The 19,347-nt window shown below is 38.6% G+C and overlaps 1 protein-coding gene across 4 annotated transcripts in view; it reads right to left on the bottom strand.

Annotated features, from left to right (window-relative positions):
* The window catches only part of RNASEH2B (ribonuclease H2 subunit B), a 43,698-nt gene that overhangs the window by 12,219 nt on the left and 12,132 nt on the right, over positions 1–19,347 (bottom strand). For all 4 annotated transcript variants that reach the window (XM_027471241.3, XM_027471271.3, XM_027471257.3 and 1 more), the window contains exons 2-9: positions 19,189–19,260; positions 16,142–16,249; positions 13,257–13,333; positions 10,585–10,705; positions 5,355–5,419; positions 4,087–4,192; positions 1,044–1,122; positions 325–367 (exon numbers count right to left, since the gene is read on the bottom strand). In XM_027471241.3, the coding sequence (XP_027327042.2) occupies positions 325–367; positions 1,044–1,122; positions 4,087–4,192; positions 5,355–5,419; positions 10,585–10,705; positions 13,257–13,333; positions 16,142–16,249; positions 19,189–19,260 (671 nt within the window). The remainder of the gene's footprint in view (positions 1–324; positions 368–1,043; positions 1,123–4,086; positions 4,193–5,354; positions 5,420–10,584; positions 10,706–13,256; positions 13,334–16,141; positions 16,250–19,188; positions 19,261–19,347) is intronic.

Below are 19,347 nucleotides of genomic sequence, written 5' to 3'. Positions count from 1 at the left end.
ACCTATGAGGTCATAGCGTCCCATCAACCTCAATAAAACTAAATGAGCAAAACACAAAGGAGAAGACTGCTGACCAAAAACATAAAATAAGTCTCTTTCCCTCCCCTTTTTTAAACAACAAAACTAACCAAAATATTGCTTAACATAAAATATAAAAGTACCTGGTAATGTTCTCGTGTTATTTCAGACTGTGTTTTTACAAGGCCAATTTACTCATTGTATTGCACCCAGTGCTTGGCCTAGTTCAGTTTTAATAACAATTCAGAGAAACTAGCTTACAACATACTATTTCTTTTAATATCGTTCTCTTTAATGCTCTCCTACCTTCAATGGTGGCTCTGGTGAAGGGCTTGTAAGTTCTGGGAGGCTGCAGAACAAAAAACTTTATGTTATAAATTTAGACAGCTGAATGACCCAAATTTTAATTCCTTTCCCACAAAGGTTGCTTTGTGTATCAGCTGCTCACACATGGCATATGTTTGCAAAAAAAGTGGCTCATGGATCTTGCCTGTATTTCTGACTTAGACAACTGAAAAAGAGCCAGGCACCATGAAGAAACATGGGCTCTTAAAAAAAAAATAATAAAAAATCTTAGATTGGGCAGCCCTAACAGGAGAAACCCACATTACTTTGAAAACTTTGGCTTTATTAGTAAGATGATTTTACAAAGCACATAACACCTCTGCAATCAAACTCATAAGATAGGGGACTTCTGAGGTGTACACTGTGCACTTCTGTAGGCCACAACAACAGAACACAATGAACAGAACTGAACAGAGGGGAAAGTACAGGGTGCCAGTGATGCCCCCAACAATCTCTGCTGCTGGATGAGAACACCAGCATGAGGACGCTCTCACCTTACAGATTTAAGTATAAACTAGCATGGGTTACATATGTGAACTCAAACCCCACACCGAGTGAATGGGGAAAATTGCATTATTCACTGTAATTTTGATGACCAAACACCAGCATTCAATAGAAATGACCAAAAGGGTATTAATGCATGCCACATAAAACTAGCACCTAGCTGGAACAATACTTACCCTAAGTATTTTGACAGCTCCTTACTCAGATCTTCAGGAATATATTCTGATATTAACCCGTGGGCATACCGTACATAGTCTCCAGGAACAGGGCAGGGAATGAAAAGGAGAAGAAAAAGAACATTCACATTATAAAGTCATGCTGTCTTAGCCATGTTGTATGCACTACCATAAATCATAAGGTTGAACTAATAGTAAGAGACTTCTAATGGATACACTGTGATGGTTCTCTGTGTTGAGTAGTTTATGTTACATGACACTTGTAGGTTTATTTAAAAAGTAAAGACTTACTACACTCACTTTGTCAGCACATGTTATTAATATCTGCTCTATGTACTTTACAAAAGCTGTTCACTTTCTGAGAATACTAGATATCATGTATTTTTCCGAATAAATTAAATTTTAAAAACCTGCAAAAGTAAAAAGCTGACTCAACAGAACATGCAATCATTAATTTTAAAGCATCTGGATCTTACAATTATTTGGCAAGCGCTTCAGTACTAAAGTACATTTTCTGGCTTCAACTGAAAACAATTAGATGAGACAATGAGTCTATTTCAAAGTCTTGTACTTAATTTCAGTACTTTACGGAAAATGCCAAGGCCTATCTAAACATCACTGGCAAGACAGGATAATTATCTGTGGAAATATGAACTACTAGAAGCTGTTTTCAGTACAGGGCACTCCTGCTATAAATGTTTTTTCTGAGAGACGGGAAAAAAAAGTGACCCTTTTATAACATGAAGTCCTAAACCAGATCTTTTCCGGTCACGTTCTACACTCACACTTACTGATCACGGGCTGGAACTTTCAGACTTGCTGTTGTTGGGGCTGCTAGGGAGTAACTTTAGCCATGCACAGGAAGTATTTGCCAGACACACATTAAGCTAAAATCTCACCTCCAAACTCCATCTACAATAGGCCAGCTCTATCTTTTTGTATGACTACACACTTAGAGAGTTAAGAGGTACATGGTAAACTGGCCTCAGAGTAGTGAAGAATTTTTTTTTCTGCAACAGAGAGTTTCCTCCTTTTTTTTGAATATCTAAAAAGCCCAACGCAAATTGGCACTGAAGCAGAAAGCATTAACCAACTGACACCAGCATATGCATTTTGATCGGACTAGCATCAAACTCACAGTATCTCCTGTCTGCACTTCTCTTCCCTCCACTGCCTCAATTCATCAAGTCTTTGTCACTCCCTAAGCCCATTTTAGGGTCAGGAGAGAAGAAGAGAAGAATAAATAATTTAAATCCAAGACAACTTCACCTTTGCACTTAATATGACCAATTTATCTCTTAAGAAAAATATTTCCGTCATTTCACTCTTTGCATTATGACACTGAATGGTCAGGCCAAATCAACTGCTATTATAACCCAAATACAAAATCAATTTTCTTTGCATTTCTGCCCCGAAGGAATCTTCACTGATTTCCTTTACCACTTTTAAAATACCACTGTTTGCCTCACCTTAGCCTTGCTTTGTCATTAACCTCCTGTCAGACACCAGGAATAGTTGTACACCTCCCTTCTTTGTCTTCCTCGTGAAATATTCAGGTTTCATATGTTGAATCTTCCCTCCTTTCCCATTTGTACCCATTATATCCTCCCAAGTTTTTGCCCTACAACATCTGTAAAAGCTAACTACAATACCCATCTATTTGTGAGGTACTGGTATTTCATGATACCGTTATGCAAGAAGAAATTCTCTACCAAAATAAATTGCACTGTCATGGCAGTGAAAGGACCAGACAAGAAAATTAGGCTTATTAAAAGTAAGTGTTGAGTAAGGTCCATTTGACTTCCTGTCATTCACCTTGCTGTATACAGTGGGACTGCCTCCGAAACTTACCTATTTTTAAACCCTCATATTCCCTACTCAAATGCTGCTCTTTTAAATCTATACATCTAAAAAGAGAAATATATGCATGTTTTTGTAAGTAAGCAGGAAGGTGGAAAAAGCACTACAGATTAGCTATTTGATTGCTCATTTCAGAGATAAAGTATTTAGGCATAGTCAAGACTGTCACTGTCAGGACAGGACAATTTTCTGTTTCTTTAAAGAAGTAGGGGTAGGGAAAAAGGGTAAAAAGCTACTGTAAAGTTAAAGTAACTTACAAATTTTGCAGCTTTGTCTCCCTTTAAAAACCATATATTACAATCCCTGTTCTATAAAACTGTCGAGCTGCCTCTTAAATCTCATTTATGTTGTTTCCTTTGATATCATTACTTGGTAACTCATTTTCCACTTCGTCAGCAAGTTGCTTTGTTTTCCTTATTTTTCAATGGCATGCAGACTTCTGAAAGTCTTAGTAATCAGAAACAATTTGCCTTTGTTCATTTTGTTCTGAACCTTTCTTAATTTCCATTAGTGTCCGTTTTCAGGTTTCTCTACACAACTTCATATCCCAGTGACATTCAGGATGCTGCCCTCCCCAGCAAAAAGGTGACTAGAAGCAAGCAGGATCACTCCAGACTTTTTGGTATCAGCACTGTCACTTTCAGAGAGATTTAATATGCATACACTGCTGAAGTTTTTGCCCTGAGTAAGTGTACACATCTATTCTGTCCATTTGTCACATAAAGCAATGTTTTTGGTCTATGACTGTGCCTTCCTACCATCCTTTCTCTTCTAAGAGACTTCTATCAACAGCATTTGCATACTAATAAAAAAAAATAGACTTTTCTAATACAGAGGCTTTTATTGTGTGGATACTCATACATATTATGTATGGTCTCAGTTCAGTAAAGCACTTCAGCATATATTTCACTGAGAAAACATCTTCTCTGTAAACTAAGGAGAAGCCAAAAGAACCCCAGTTGTGATCTAATGTCAAGGAGCCCCTAACAAAGATACCAAAGAACTCAAGAAACTTCAAGAGACACAGCCACAACATGTATGGATTTTTCTGTGCAAGGAATACATTTACAGCAGAGACCACTTTCAGTCCATTTTAGATGCTAATCATGTATTTTATCTGCAGGTATGCGGTTTCACAAAAACTGAATTCATTACAGCGCTTAACAATGGTTAGTTTTCTTACCTTCTTCAGCATCTGTGATCTGTTTACCGCTGATAAATGTAGGTGCCTGTACCCTTTCACCTACAGATATATTGTTGCTTTTAAGTGCTTTCACTGTTTGATTGACCTATAGGAAACCACAGAAAGAAATGTCTATATCAGTGTTGTTATGCACATGTTAATGCAGTGACAAAGCTCTTGTAATTTTGTTTCAAGCATATAAAACACTCAAGTTATGGACTGTGGTGAAATTTAATATACATTTGTAATGACTAGCATATGAGCTCAAAAACGCAACAAAGCTAGCCCGTTTTTGAACGTGTTGCCTTGGCAACACAGCACCACTTTTGTGGCACCCTAAGATGCGATGAGCTTTTCAGATGTAACAGCCACCCTTATCCAGGTGAGAAATACACCTGCTGGAAGAACAGAGAATGTCTCAACCCAGTTGGATTGCAAAGGCAGCCCCGACGGAAATCAAAGATTAAGAACATTGCAGGGCACTGTGATACTGTACCTAATGCAGAGATCACTGGCAAAGAAATTTTCAACACAAATCGGCGCCTGCTCAAACATTCAGGCATTCATTGGAAAGGAGATAACCCCCAGCTTCATCGGTGCAGAAAGCAGACCAGATTTTCTGCTCGTAGCATCATAGTAGAGGCACGTCTACGTGTAAAATTAGATACACCTTCTTTACACCAAAACACAGACAACACTGAACTCAGTCATACGAGTTATTTCTTTTCAGCATACTGTACTGACTTCTTGAAGAGTGTGGTGGGATTAGGATAGCAGCAACCATATCAGGACCGTTATGAAAGTCTCTGCCAAGACTTCAGGAGGGATCACATTTACAGCACAAACCCAAGCTGGACTATCTGTCCAGCTTTAGGGCACAGCAGAATTTAAAAGCTGCAAAGAGAAACACTTTAACCCTACCTCTAGCCCATTGGCAAAGCAGATAAGGCAAGAAATAAGCCTCTCACTTCGTGCAAAGCCGACAGAGCACAGCGATAAACTCAACTTCAGCTTCTTCTCCTGCCTCCTCACTTCAAATCCCTTTCACACCAGCCCCATCAAAATGAGAAATGTAGCAAACCTGTCATTTCCCTAATACCTCATCCCCTTCCTGCATGCAGCAACTGCAGTGTGCTGTCTATCCTTCTTGCACAGGACATGTACTTTAACTGAGGGATGCCACATGGCTCAAATAGATACGGACAAGTTAATCTGCATTTTCCATTTAAACATAAAGCAATTTAGAAAGCAAAATAGAAACGTGATACCTTTTTCTTTAACCACTTCAACGTCTTCTCTTGGCTGTACTTGTGAAATTTCTGACTGCCAATCTCTGAGATAAACCAAGAAAGGGGAAGAAAGTCATGACTGGTTTAGATTGCATTTTCAATACACTTAAAATCTTCAGAGTTGTAGACAGAGCACGGAAGTTAATTTGCAGCTTGCACATGTTTGATATCAGGGCAAAAAGTTCCAAAAATATTGGAAACATGGAAAAATAAACAGACTGAGCTGATATGCACAAGTTTGAACAACCTAACAATCTTTAATTAGGCCCTAATCCAGCAAAGCACATATTTTATTTATATATGTGTAATCTTGGGCTGCCTGAATTCAGTAAGGCTCTTCTCAAGCCCTTGTAATTTGCCAAACTGTCACTACCCTGTGTCACCAGACCGGTCATTTTAACCACACCGTTTGCAACATAAAAGATTGTTTGCATGACTGCAAAAAACCACACAAGCACCCACAACAGAGTATCTTAAATCTTTGGCTTATGAATTCCAGCACCTTGTAGGGGGCCAGGAGAGTTGGGTAGGGAAGACAAACCATTTGCCCTTTCAATAATCTCTTTTCCTATCATTTCTCCACTCCCATTTCACAGGGTGACTATTGCAGAACTTTTCTTCTATCCCCCTTTTACGTACTTTAATACAGTGTCAAAGGAAAATAAAGAACTAAAATAATGAAACACACTCCTAGTGGGAGGAAGTACATGATTCATTTATGATTTATTGAGCAACATAAATTAACTCGATGATATAAGAATTTCAAAAAGTGTTTCCCCTGTGATAACTGGGGTACCACAAACATATGTGAGTCAGGATGCTGAGGCAGAGGAGAGAGAAAATTGCAAAAGCTCATGGAAATTTCAGGATAAAAATTATTGAGCTTTAATTCACAGTGCTCCGTTTTAGAAACGGAACAAAATGCCTAGGAAGATTACACAGGAGATTTCAGAGCCCACTGTGTTTGAATCTATTTCTTCAACAGGTATTTCAATAGCTTTTAATCTCCTGTATACCGTTCCCATAAATACATACATCTGTTTCATGTCATTTACTGACCCAGTATCATATTCCAACACTAGGTTCATGGAGTTTCCTTCTCCCCTTGCAAACAACAACATTATTTATGATTGTTTCAGCATTTCCTTCTTTGGGGTTTATCTTGGCTCTTCCAAATTGCATACAAATATCTAACTGTTATGTGCTCTTTGTGAATGCATGGTAGGGGGTACGGAGAGGTCGGGGAAAGCTGTTTACAAGATAAAGTTTAAATCTATCTCAGCACAACAGCTGTAGAAGAGTAAAATGCAAAAAATTCTTCAGAGCAAAAAGGAAAAAAAATGCTGATATATACTTTGCTTCGTGAAGTTGATGAGTTGCAGGTAAAATTGCAGCTGTGACAGTACTGGCTGCAGCCTTCAGGACTTTGAAGTTTCTAAATGGCTCTGAAAGAGAATCAGCAGAAATTGGGGGAGACTGTCTGTATGCTTGAACCTGCTTCTCAAAGAGCTAACGTGGTTTGGGCCAAGCACAGTGAGTACAATTCACGGATTCCTCTCTTATCTGAGAAAGTTCGAGGAAGGGACATCCTCCTGCCACCATCCCCCAGCCCATGCTGAAAAGTAATTCTCGTCCAGATTCCCAGGCAGACTCCCCCACAACAGCATGATTCAGAGTGACTCAGTTAGAGAAAGGAAACGTAGAACTGTGAAGCCATTTTCATTAAAACATGTGAAAAATAATTACATTGAACCCTTCAGAGATCACTTTGTTTGAAAACATTTTGTGTGCTTGACAGCTTTGACTATTAAACTCTAGAAACTGACAATATTTGAGACCTCTGAAGAATTAAAGTGAGTTATGAAAGTCACAAACTGCTGACAAAAGGATTCAATATTGGAACGTGGATTTAACATGTGATGCACATTTGATATTGGTGAGAGTTAGCGACTATGTTTGATAATATGAGTATATATTGGAAAGCCTTTTGTTCCCTAATGTGTCTGGTGCCTATAAAACTGGTCTGAGACATCTGGAAAGATTGGGTTTGAGAAATACAGATGGAATATAAGTGGTTCTACAATTAAATAATATGTTCAGCGATCGGGTAATCGCTATGTAGACTTGGAAGTTTCCCTGATGTATTGTTGAGCAAACTGCCTAAAGCACATTTTAACATCCATTTTCTCAGTGTTTTCCATAACTCAGAAACTCATATGGCCCCTTTTTTCCTACCTTCTGGGAATACAAGCTTGGCAATATTACTTAGTTATTCTAATCAGGTAAGTTTTCTTGGCTCTTCATGTTAATCACATCAGACAAGATCACAGTGCAGTTTTTGCCTTGCAAAATGAAACAAAGAGTAACTCTCTAGAATTGGAGTTCATAACCCTTTCCTAATCCTCCTCTATTGTACTCTTTATCCAATCTTTGAATTCATTAGCAAACAACCTGCCTCACCCAGATTCAGCAAGCTGTAACACACCCTTTCCCCAACTACTAAAGCAGGTAAATGGGAATTTAATCCAGCAAAATGAATTTTCAGTGCCCTTCAACACCGAGGCCAGGGAAAGTGGACTTTCTGCTAATTCAGTAAGTGTAAACTGTGAGTGCTCTAGGGTAAGAATTTGTTATACAGATGTTAAAAGTCTTAAGATTAAATTAAGAGTGAAATAATTATGTTGTCAGGTTCTGCCAAACGGATCAGAGTTGCAGAAGACCGAACACAACAGATACTTCTTGCCCTAAAGCCCTGCTCCTTAAATGAGAAAGGCTATGTAGTAGACAAGTCTTAGAGCTAGAAAAGAGTACATTAGTCATAATATTGGTATTTTTTACAGGCAATAAAAGAGATGTGAATATGAAACACGTAGAAGGGGAATGAACAGAACGGTGACCTGTGCATGACAGGCAGGCAAGCACTGATGTGTCTGTTGCATAACTGTAGGTTTGGTGTTCTAAAAATTGAAAGAAATCCTAAGAGCAAGGTCTAATGTTGTTACTTTCAACACAACCCAAACATGAACAAGAAAAGCAGCAGCAGGTACATGTCCAAGATTATCACATACAGCCAGTGTGCAAGCACACACAGCATTAATGTCAACAGCAATCCTTGTCCATTACGTTTCAAAACAAACAAACAGAAAAAAACAAACAGAAAATGAATGTAACTGCTTTAGCAGTTAATATCATTTGCTGACAAAATGTCCCAAACTGATTGGTGTACATAATACATTATGAAAAGCATCAATACAAAAAAAAACAAAACCAAGCAGAAAACAAATTTTCATTACTATCTACTGATACAACTTATCAAACAATGCTCTGGTGGACCACAACTGCAAATACGATTTCAGTCTAACCTCTGTATCTATTCTAAGATATAAGATCTTGTCTATGGCAAATCTGTATACTTAGTTATTATTTTGCTGTTCAAATGGAAACACTAATACCACCCAGAGGCAGCACTGCTGTTTGGAGGAAGTGCCTCTACAGGAAAATAATGCTGGCTTTGCCCTATATTCCTTTGCAAAGTTCTTAGTTTGACGGTCAAAAGGATCTGGCAGGATTTTTCACCTTCTGAGGCAGCAGGGCAGAAGTTTAGTATCCCCTCTCTCACCCCTCACTCCTTAGCCAGTATTGGACAAGTTGTAGAGGACAGTAATTGCCTAGAAGTTTAATCTTAGTTTTTACTGGAAGCATTTATCACTCCATGGGAAGGCAAAAGCAGTTTTGTAGTTCAGACAGATCTGTCTTAAAGAAGCCTTCTTGAAAGTCAGAACTCACCCTAAGAAAAGGGTTGCCTGCTCCCACTGATCCTGAATGTAACTCAATGCTTTCCAAAGGTTTTTTTGGAAATCCAGGACAGCACACAACTCCAACTACCCCAGTCTCAGCAAAATGTAACAATTGTCTCACTGCCCAGATTTCCTGCTGTCTTGTTAAAGTGATCATTTTCAATGGAAACATGTCCCACCCTGAAGTTCAAACTGATCCTTTTGGGGAAGTAACTGCTCTGTATTAATGCACATGTACCATATCATACAGGAAATATTTGAGCTTGTACATCAAAATCCTTCAGGAAAATCTCACAGTCCCCTATCTTGATGCTCTATGCAGCCTAAAAGAGGTCTGGCATTTCACTCAGCAGCATTTTTCTTCTTCTATCACCCTTCCTCAGCCTATCTGTAGAGGAACAGCTAGACAGTTCATATTATATATATATCAACAAGGGCAGAGTGCTTCTTGAGAGCATATTCATAATATTTCTGACTTTTAATCTGTGTACCTCTACTACTTGGAGGTACCCTATACACATAAAGGGTCAGGCAGTTAACATTTTTTCACTTGGTAGATTCAGTGTTCTCAAAGTCCTGTACAGGTAGATCTCCACTATCAGAAAGTCAGCAAACAGAAGTATAATGCCCTTTAAAGAACTGAATGTAAAAACTGAAGTCTTGCATCTTTTGCAGGTCTGCCAAGCTGCAAAAATTATTATGTAATGCCCCTTTCTCTTCCCCAGAAAGTATATATTGTCCTCAAAACAAGAGCCCCCTGTACCAAAGGGAATTCTGGGCAAAGCTTGAGGGCACTATGTATAGAATTGACACTTTGCTATTTTCTTCCATTCAGCTTTTCTCTCACAGTTATGAATCCCAATCAAGGTTTGCATGTAAAAAATTAAAATAAAATTAAGTCTTTGAACTTAATCCCACAATAAATTATGCAAAGCTAGAAAACTTGTGCTCTCCTTTCTCAGCAGTATATTCACTCTTCCTGAGCTTTGTTCTGCTTATTGTTTGAATGCTTTGCTACAAAGGGGAAAAAAAAAAGTCACATGGACAATGGTTTCACTTCTTCCACACAAGACTATGCTACACTAAAGAAAGACTTTAGGAAGAAGTAAAATTTTTATCAAAAGGCAAAGAAAATTCATAGCACATAGCCAGCTCTGATCAATTTATCATTTTTATGCCACCAGGCAGGAAGACTTGCACAACTATTTTAGCGTTACAGCAGATAATTTGAGATCCACATTTTACTATTCACAATACTGTAACAAAGACTTCTAAGCCTAAACTTCTGCTTTTAAAATACAGCTTCAACCAGCACTTTAAGTAAAGCGAAAAACAGTACTTAAATCTATTTTGTAACGAAGTAGCACTAATAAATCCAACCTCCCCTCCCTCCCCCGCCCAAATCTTTTCACCTTTTTCTTCCGTTACATGATGTATGGACTGTTTAACATCTGCACACTTCAGCAGCAATGGGCAATAAGGGTACTCCGAGTCTAGCACAACTTGATCCAGTGGCTGGAACTTTCCTTGTTGCTGAAAACACATCAAAGGAACAATAAAAGCATTATTACAATGTTAAGACATATACGCATATAGAGAAATATACACGCATGCAATTGCCACAGTTTTAAACTAAAGTATTTAAAGAAGATCAGATTTTGAACGGTACCACATGACACATTTAGAAACTGATTACAAAGCAAACTATAAATATTTACTTCAAACCAGTAAGTAATCTGCAAAATGCTGAACTCTTCAATTACTGCACTTAAGAGCCCAAATTTAAAACAACATGGGGAGAAGCTAATGTGAAGTACAGCGAGATTTTTTGGAAGATGACATAAGACACAGTAGTCAGTGTGTGCCAATAGTGTTTGAGACCAAAACCTGTTGGATTAAACCCAGTGTCATAACTTCCATTCAAATTTTGCTTTTCCTTCCATAAAAGATAAATCTCAAAGGAGCAGGGCAGCTTCTGGAACACACTATTAACCTTTCACCTCTGCAAAGTCAATTCCAGTTTGGCCAGAGTATGCATATAAAGGGATTTTGGCACAACTTAAATAGCCCCACACATGACAGAACCATCAAACAAATCTTGTCGTTGCCAAACAATGCATAATCATTCAGCACAGTTTGGCACAACTGGCAGCCTTCTCTTTGGAAAGCTCCTTCAGCGCATCAGTACAAAGACTCAGCGAGTTCTCCATCCTTGGAGAGCGCAAGGTCTCAGGAGCCAAGGCTGAAGTCATTACAGCGGTCAGTATGAAAAAAGCACTTGGGTAAACTGTTTTCATTATTAATTAATCCTCTTACTAAACAGTCAGAGGCTTAATAAAAATAACCATCCACTGTTCAATAAGATTTAAAAAAAAAAGCAAAACCAACCCACAAAACCAATGAATTTCAATTTGTTTCTCATGAAAATTGAAAAGGTACAATTACAATGGCAAAAAGGTTATGATGGGCAGTATGATGGGCAGAAATAAAGCTTCAGTGAACTATTTCCCATGGATAACTCACCTGCACAAACCACTTTGTGTCCAGAAGCAAGACAGCCATGTTCACCTTGTGCAGCAACACAGAGCCTAAGCTAAGATTGGATAAGACATGGCTCTGCTCAGAAAGCATCATCTCCCACTATCAAAACCAGAGGATGGTGCAAAGAATGATTCTACAATACTCAGAAGGTATCTGAATACTCATTAGTTCACACCAGAAGTGAATGTGCTGTATTCAAGCTGGCCTTGCTTGAGACATCTGCTACAAAATCCTCAAGACTTCACTTTACTGAAGGATACGCTAATTTAGGCAGGGCACTGCAGGAATGCGTTTGTCCTTAATTAGGAACCCATAACAGCCCTACGAACTTACCAGGCACCATTGCCTGGTTTAGAAAACCCTTCCAGAAGAAGGTACCTAAGAAGCAAATGGCAGTATTGGATGCTTCCAATGCAGAGAAGGCAGCAGCAACGGTCATCCTTTATTCAGGCTACCTCTTCACTGTCACAGTAGAGATTTACTCTTTCCCTAAGTTTGGTTTATAAAGCTTTCAAAGGAGTGCTGAATTCAAACAGAGTGCAATACTGAGAGAAACAGCTCAGCTATTCCTGTGCAATGAGTTCTTCTGATGGCCCACCCTACAGCAGGAACAGAGCAGAGAATGACTGAACACACCGGCACACCCTACACCATAAATTATTTAGAAGTAATTACTTAACAATAGGTTACTATTACAAATGTCTAGTAGGACTTTATTTCTTCAGCATACATGAATAGTTTTCCTGCATTCTCCACCTGCAACCCAGAGCAGAAAACAGCAAGCCACTTGATAGGAAGTGCTCTTAGAAGAAAACCTCTTAGGATGCATAAAGTGAAATTATTGACCCCATGAAATACAAAACGAGGATTAACATTTTTATTTTATGCTCTCTTTTCACAGGCACATTACAAACTATAAATCAATAATATTGCCTAGGAGTTTTGATACATGTTGGATATTTAAGTAAGGTTTTGCAACACCCTTGATATATTGATTAACCCATTTATTACTCATCTTTTGGATACTTGGTCATCCCTTTGCTATTGCATGATACACCAGTTCAACAAATACTGTTTGTAAAAAGGCAATGTTTCCTTTCAAGTTCAAACTGCCACAGAAATGTTTCTTCTTCATCTCCCATAGCATCCAAAATCCTCTTTCTTTCTTTTGTTTCTCAGAGTGATTCATCTGCTCCTTAGGACGGGCTCTAGTTTGTTTTATTCTGATGACATCTATCATTTTAAATTCAATAGTTCTGGGATAGGCTCTCACAAAAGGACAAAAGATTCTCTGCTTCTCTTACAAAGAGGGGATTAGGTTTTGTTCAGATTGCAAGCTGACTCCTGGAATATTCTTCACTGGCCAAGAAAACTGGTGAAAACAGAAGTATGTCTAGGGTGGACATCTCTGTTTTAAAAGCAAATTTAATTTCCCATACTATAGAAGTCCCTGTTCATAAAATCAACATAACTTCAGCAGAAAATGAAGACAGAGATAATGCTTTCTCCTGAGAATTCCAGTGAAAAAAATAAGCAGGCTTACCTCCTTGTCTGCCTTTATGAGGTAATAAAGTATCAGGAATAAGGGGTCCATCGGCGTCACGAACAGCAGGCGCCCATCTAAGACAGATATACAAAAATAAATTCAGTACCAAGAGACATGAGTATATTGCTTGGCCATTTTTTAGGATGTCATTTTTTAGGATGTCTGTCAGGATCACGGGCAAGAAGAGTGGATTTTTTAATGTTAAGTAATCCAGTATTTCAGTAAAATGGGCAAGAAAACAGTATTTGGGATTTTATGTTAAAAATATAGAGAGCTCAGTTCTCAACTCTGCCAAACAAAAGCACAAACTCTGTTGCAGGTCTTCTGGCTTCAAGCACTCTCAGTTTTCCCTTTTTCTGGACTGTAATAAAAACAGCAAAATTAAAGCTGCCCTCTATTGGCAGATTTGGGTGTAACAGAACCTTGTTTTGGGATACCAGATAGACCCAGTATACTCCACTCCAAACACCGTGCAAGAAAACACCATGCTGGCAGCAGAGGATGGCCATGCAAGAAATAATTTCGAGAGATAGTTAAGTTGGAGCTGCCTTTCATTTGGAAGGGGAGAATCTGCATATAGTCTCCCAATAGAACAAAAGACACTGCAACAGATCAGAAAATGTTTGTGTTTTTTATTCAGAATTACAAAGGAAGAACTTGGTCTCTCCTTGAAGCTGACACCTCTGCCCATATGAAGCTCATTGCAGGTTAATAGCTCAGTCAGTCTTTCTGTATAATCGTAGATAATTGGAAATAAGGAAATTCACTAATTGGAGACAATAATCAATGTCAACTTGACATTAATTAGCAAACCAAAGGCAAATAAATGTAATTCTTTTTTAATTCACATGATTAAGACATTTTTTAAAAAGGAAATCTTTTTGCAATGGTCTAAAGCTGACAAAAGATAGGGTGGGAAGGTGGTTTGGTCAAAGCTCACACCCAATCTAGCATCTGCACTGCTACCATGATGCATTATAGTGTGAAGTCCCTGCAATATATCTGTATAGCCAAATTAGCCTGGGGATCCAGTTTACATTTATCTCAAAGCTAATTTCAATTCTTTCCAGAGAGAGTACCAACAACATGGCTATTATGGGACTATTTGTACGGCTTCTGACAAGCCTGAAGAATCCTAAATGAATCCTTGGCTGGAGCAGAATGGGCTCTCGCACTGTACTCTGTCATCTTCCTTTTGCAATTCTGTAATCAAAAGCTAAGCCTAAAGGTGACAGCCTCGAAACGTGGTTCAAGTGCTGTGTGAGCTCAGTAAGACAAACATAAGGCACCTCACATTTATATCAAAATGATACAGATCAACCCATGCAAGCAAAACCAAGATAGGTCTAGGGCATTCGGGGTCAAAACATTTCTCCAGCTATGTGAGTTTGTAAGCTGGTACTATCACATGCTAAGACCCCGGAAGAAAACTACCCAGATTACAAGGGAATACACTTCCCTGACAAGAACCAGGCAAAGACAGCTCTTAATCTCAACACCACAGCCATTAGCTGCGGAAAGTACCTGGACTACTTAATCATAAAGCTGAATGTTTTGATAATAAAAATTGGAGGAAAAAAAAATGCTAGCCACTTTCTTAAAGTTTCAATTTAAATGCTTTCAACTGTACCTCCAGGAAGAGTATTTTTACTTGTTCTAAGGAGTTCAGACTCACAGTAGGTGTATAAAGACCTCTGTCCTTCTTTGCAAATAATAATGAGATGATTTGCTTTAACTGCAAACACACAACTTTTTTGTGTTGTTTTCCACCTGACCATCGTGAAGATGCAGCGGCCCAAAAATTCAGGAAAGAAAATCCTTCCTTTATATTTTAAAGGAAACTGAAGCAATTGCTCCTTGAGGCAAGCGTTTCCAAAGGGCCAAAGCGGAGGTCAGAAAAAGAAAGGGGAGAATACAACATGGATGTAATTGGGAGCAGGGAGCAGACCTGGTCTTTTGGCTCCCCCCCAGATGGAACAAGAAAAAGCTCACAGACATGCTGTTTGCATTGCTATACACACCTGCAAAGGATGTTTAAAAAATAACACACATTTGGGATATTACCATTAAAGAAGGCACATGTCTGGTAAGGTTCTTTATTTATTTATTATTATAAATGCTCTTTTTTTTTGTAGTTGAAAATGGACAAAAAGGGTATACGTTCATCTCCTGAGTTGATACTTACTGCATGGTCTATGGACGTCCTGGGAGAGAAACACTACCCCAGTGACACCCTTAATGATAAAGGATTGTTAAAGCTGTCATGAGTGGTTATATAAGTTTCTTTCTCATTTTTAGAAAGATCACGGACTATGATACTATAGATGAGCTCACTTCAGACAAAACACTGAAATGGAACCCTCAGACAGCAGCCCTATCCCTGAGATCACAACACTCACCCAGAGGACTACAGAGGTAATTAAAAGAAAACAAGACCGTGCATTCCAACGCTTGGAGCTCTAACACGCTGCTCTGCTTAGCTAGCTCACGCCTTCCAGCCCTTTTTCCCTGCCGTAGGATAAGACATATTTTACTTACACTGAGGACTTTCTGGTCTGATTGACAAGGCAAGCTAAGTATTTTATAGCACTTCAGTTTAAATACAATTGAACGACTCCCCCGCCCCGCTATACCCTTCCTCAAAGACAAACGAACATCTGTCTAATTGAGGCTGCCAAAGGCAGCCTTTTAAAGAGAGACCACAAAGCCCCTAGCCCTGGTTAAATCCAGATGGCAAACGAGTGTGTCAGAAGGTGGGGATGTGATGCAGCATGCCTCAAACAACTAGGAGAAACACCTGTAAATTTACTAGAAGAGAGAGGGAAGGTGTCTGTTTATGAACATTAGTTACAGTTGGGGGAAGGATATGTTATATTACTCACCTTGTTGAACAGTCTCACCTATAAACCAGGAACGATATTCTTCATGAAAAGCTTTAACTTCAAACAGCTGCTGTGCACCACTATTGAATAAGTAAAGGGTTGCTTCCCCTGTCGAAAGAGAAATCTGGTTTGTGTTTGTAAGCTTTCACAAAAATCAAAAGAATACCCAATACATCTGAAGAATGTGCCTTATATACATACACACACAAACATACACACATTCTACATAAACTCACTACAAAGAAAGCTCAGACAAAGAAAACTATTATATACAGATGTTCGTTTACCAGCTCTATAAACCAAACTGAATTTGAATCAATAAATAAGATGTGTGAATAGTTCATCTTACAACACAAAGCCTTTGATCCAAACCCAAATCAAAATCACACAAGAAATTAGCTTTTGTCTGTACTGAAGGGGGAAGGTGGAAAACCAGAAAATTTCCTTTCCCTCTCTCATGCTCGTTCCCAAGAATTAGATGCTGGGTTAGGGGAACAAAACTCTCAAACTGTCAAGTGACAATTTGAAACCTTTTTTTTGTGTGTGTGTGCATGAAAACGGACAACAGATAATTCAACCGAAGGTGAACAAGGAATTTAAAAGGAACTGCCACAAAGTGCCCATCAGAATCTTGATAGTTTGGAAAAGGAAAGAAAGGATTTATTTTGAGACACTTCACAGCTCAACTCTGCTGTTTCTAGGTTCTAATGAGAAGATGTGTTACGAAAGGGACTGGCATTTTCTTCGTCTCAAACAAGACACCAGAACTACAGAAGGGGCCACTGAAGTTCAGTTAGTTGAGTCTGGACTAGTTCTGTCTTGGTTATCAGTGCATCTTCAAGAGACAACATCAACTGCAACATGGCAGTCCTGCTCAAAACACAAATTGCAAAGTTGCACTGACTTGCAGATCGCATGCTGGCTCAAAAAAGTGTCAATGCAAGCCCTCGCAAGCTGATGTCAGCACTACTGTCTCCAGCCTGAAGAGATTCCTTAGGTGCAGAGGAAGGTCAGCTAAAACGGGCAGATGCATCTTTTCCCAAAAATGACTGATGATGCTTTTTTTTCCCCCTTTATCCAAGAAGCTGACCAAATGTTTAACCTCACCTAAGGATACAGTTTCAGTTCTCTGATAATCATTCTTCTTTTGGAGAGGGGAGAAGAGGAGTGAACAGTAAATATAAGGGGGAGCAGAGGTTTCAATCATTACCATGTGCTTCTTAACAAGGGTCTACACCATAGTTTGATCAGTGCCAGACATCAGACTATTCATGGAAGCATTCGTCGAACAGCTTAAAGACTCCTACCAGCGAGCGTGCTTGCCAAATGCGGTGGAGAGCTAAGAAATGTTGGGAAAGAGACCATTCCTACGGCATAACTTCAGCTCCTTATTTTATTTCTTTACATTAAAAGGACAGTCACCATGGGTCCCCAGTTATGTCATTAGAGAGAATCTCCAGGAGATGGAGAGAGAAGCTAAGTAGCTCTCCTCCTAACTTTGCCACTTCAATAAGTTACTTAAGTCTTGTGGCACGGGTACTCCCCTTCTTTTAATTTAAAGCTTTGAAAAATGCTTCTTGTAGGACTTCTGAATTACAGGCTGAAACACCAGTTTATAGTCTTTGCATGGGATAGAAATTTTGTCCTTTTTTACCTGACTATAAAAAAAGACCGTGCGTACTTTTATTTAATAAAGTGGTTAGCATGACTATCCACAGCGCGCTCAGTCCTTCAGTGGGTATTTATACAATATCTGGCATCAACAATTCATCCATTAGACCCAGACATAAGGAAAAGACATTATTAGGGTGTTCTCAGTCCTTCCATTTTCAAACCCTATACTTATAATAGGCTACATAACTGAAAGTTTATGCATGTCTATAAATAAGCTTCTGTAAATTCTAAAGGAACACACCCAGGCTTTTGGTCAAATCATTGTACTTTAGGTTTTCCCCAGAAACCTTTCCCAAGATCTCTGATTCTACAAGCTAAATAGTTCTCTTCTTCCACAGAGAAAAGCAAATTAATATCTACTCTTTTTAAAACATAATAAATTACAAAGCCAACATAATACAGCAGGTGGAAAATTTCTCTGGCTGTATATTCTCACTGTAAATCTGAGCAATCAAAAAACAAGTACCCTGACGAGAATAAATGATTTCACATTCTGTATCTAGTTTTTAAATTACTTTTTCATGTAGAAATTAGAGTACTGTGGTATTAAAATGTACCTAAAGACTTTAGTTACAAATATATATATAAATGAACGGTGAATTTCAAAAACAGAAGTATGTAATTTAGAAAACAAGCTGGTGAAAAAAGAAAAAACAAGCACAAACCATGTTTTTTAAACAAAACATGCTAACCCTAACCAAGGCTTGCTGCAGATTTCTGCTGCAGTATCTTATACCGCAATTATTATGTTACTCATATAGAAATAACAAATCCTTGACAAAAATGGCAATCTGACTAGAACAAAGTTACTGTGTGTGGGATGGTGGTGTCATTATATCACCTGCATCTGCTGGTCTTTCCAATGTATTTTGAACTCAGAGTGCCTCGTCATCTATTAACGGGAAAAGAGATACCACCACTTGGACCAAGGAAACAAGAAAATTAGATTTAAAAATGTAAAGACTCAAAAAGCTTGGTAAGTATAATTGAATCATGTCTTGTGACCCTGCCTATTTATTTTACAGCATAAGATGAATGGTATGAAGCCTAAATTTGGATTAAAAAAAAAAGCCCAAGCTCAACACCCAACACTGCAAGTTCCCCAAAACTAATGCACTTAAAAACACAACTTAAATTACACCTCTTTTTTGTGCTGCCAATATTCCTGATGAATAAACATTTCAACCAATTAAAATTATAAAAGAAATCCTAAATGTTTGCACAGCATTAACTATCTGGCATCACCAGCAGTATCTTTGGCACATAAGACTTACATTATCATCACTATTTCAGCTTGCAAAATGCGAATCATTTGGTGGTGGAGGGAATCAACCAGAACATTAACAGCCTCATGTCACTATTCCAAAACTTGCCTGTGCTTGGACTGCGCAGTCTTGTAAACATAGGTTCGCTGTCAGGTGTCTTAGGGGGGTCAGTAGCAGCCTCTGTGGGGAGAAAGGAAAAAGTTAGAAACTTGTAAATTGAGAAGCATTTCACGTTCTGCCATGCTTCTCCAAGACGCTCAGAATTAA

This window comes from Anas platyrhynchos, chromosome 1 (assembly GCF_047663525.1).
Source record: "Anas platyrhynchos isolate ZD024472 breed Pekin duck chromosome 1, IASCAAS_PekinDuck_T2T, whole genome shotgun sequence".
NCBI lineage: Eukaryota > Metazoa > Chordata > Aves > Anseriformes > Anatidae > Anas > Anas platyrhynchos.
Note: the sequence above shows the minus strand (reverse complement) of the source record. Positions and strands in the feature narration are given on the sequence as shown.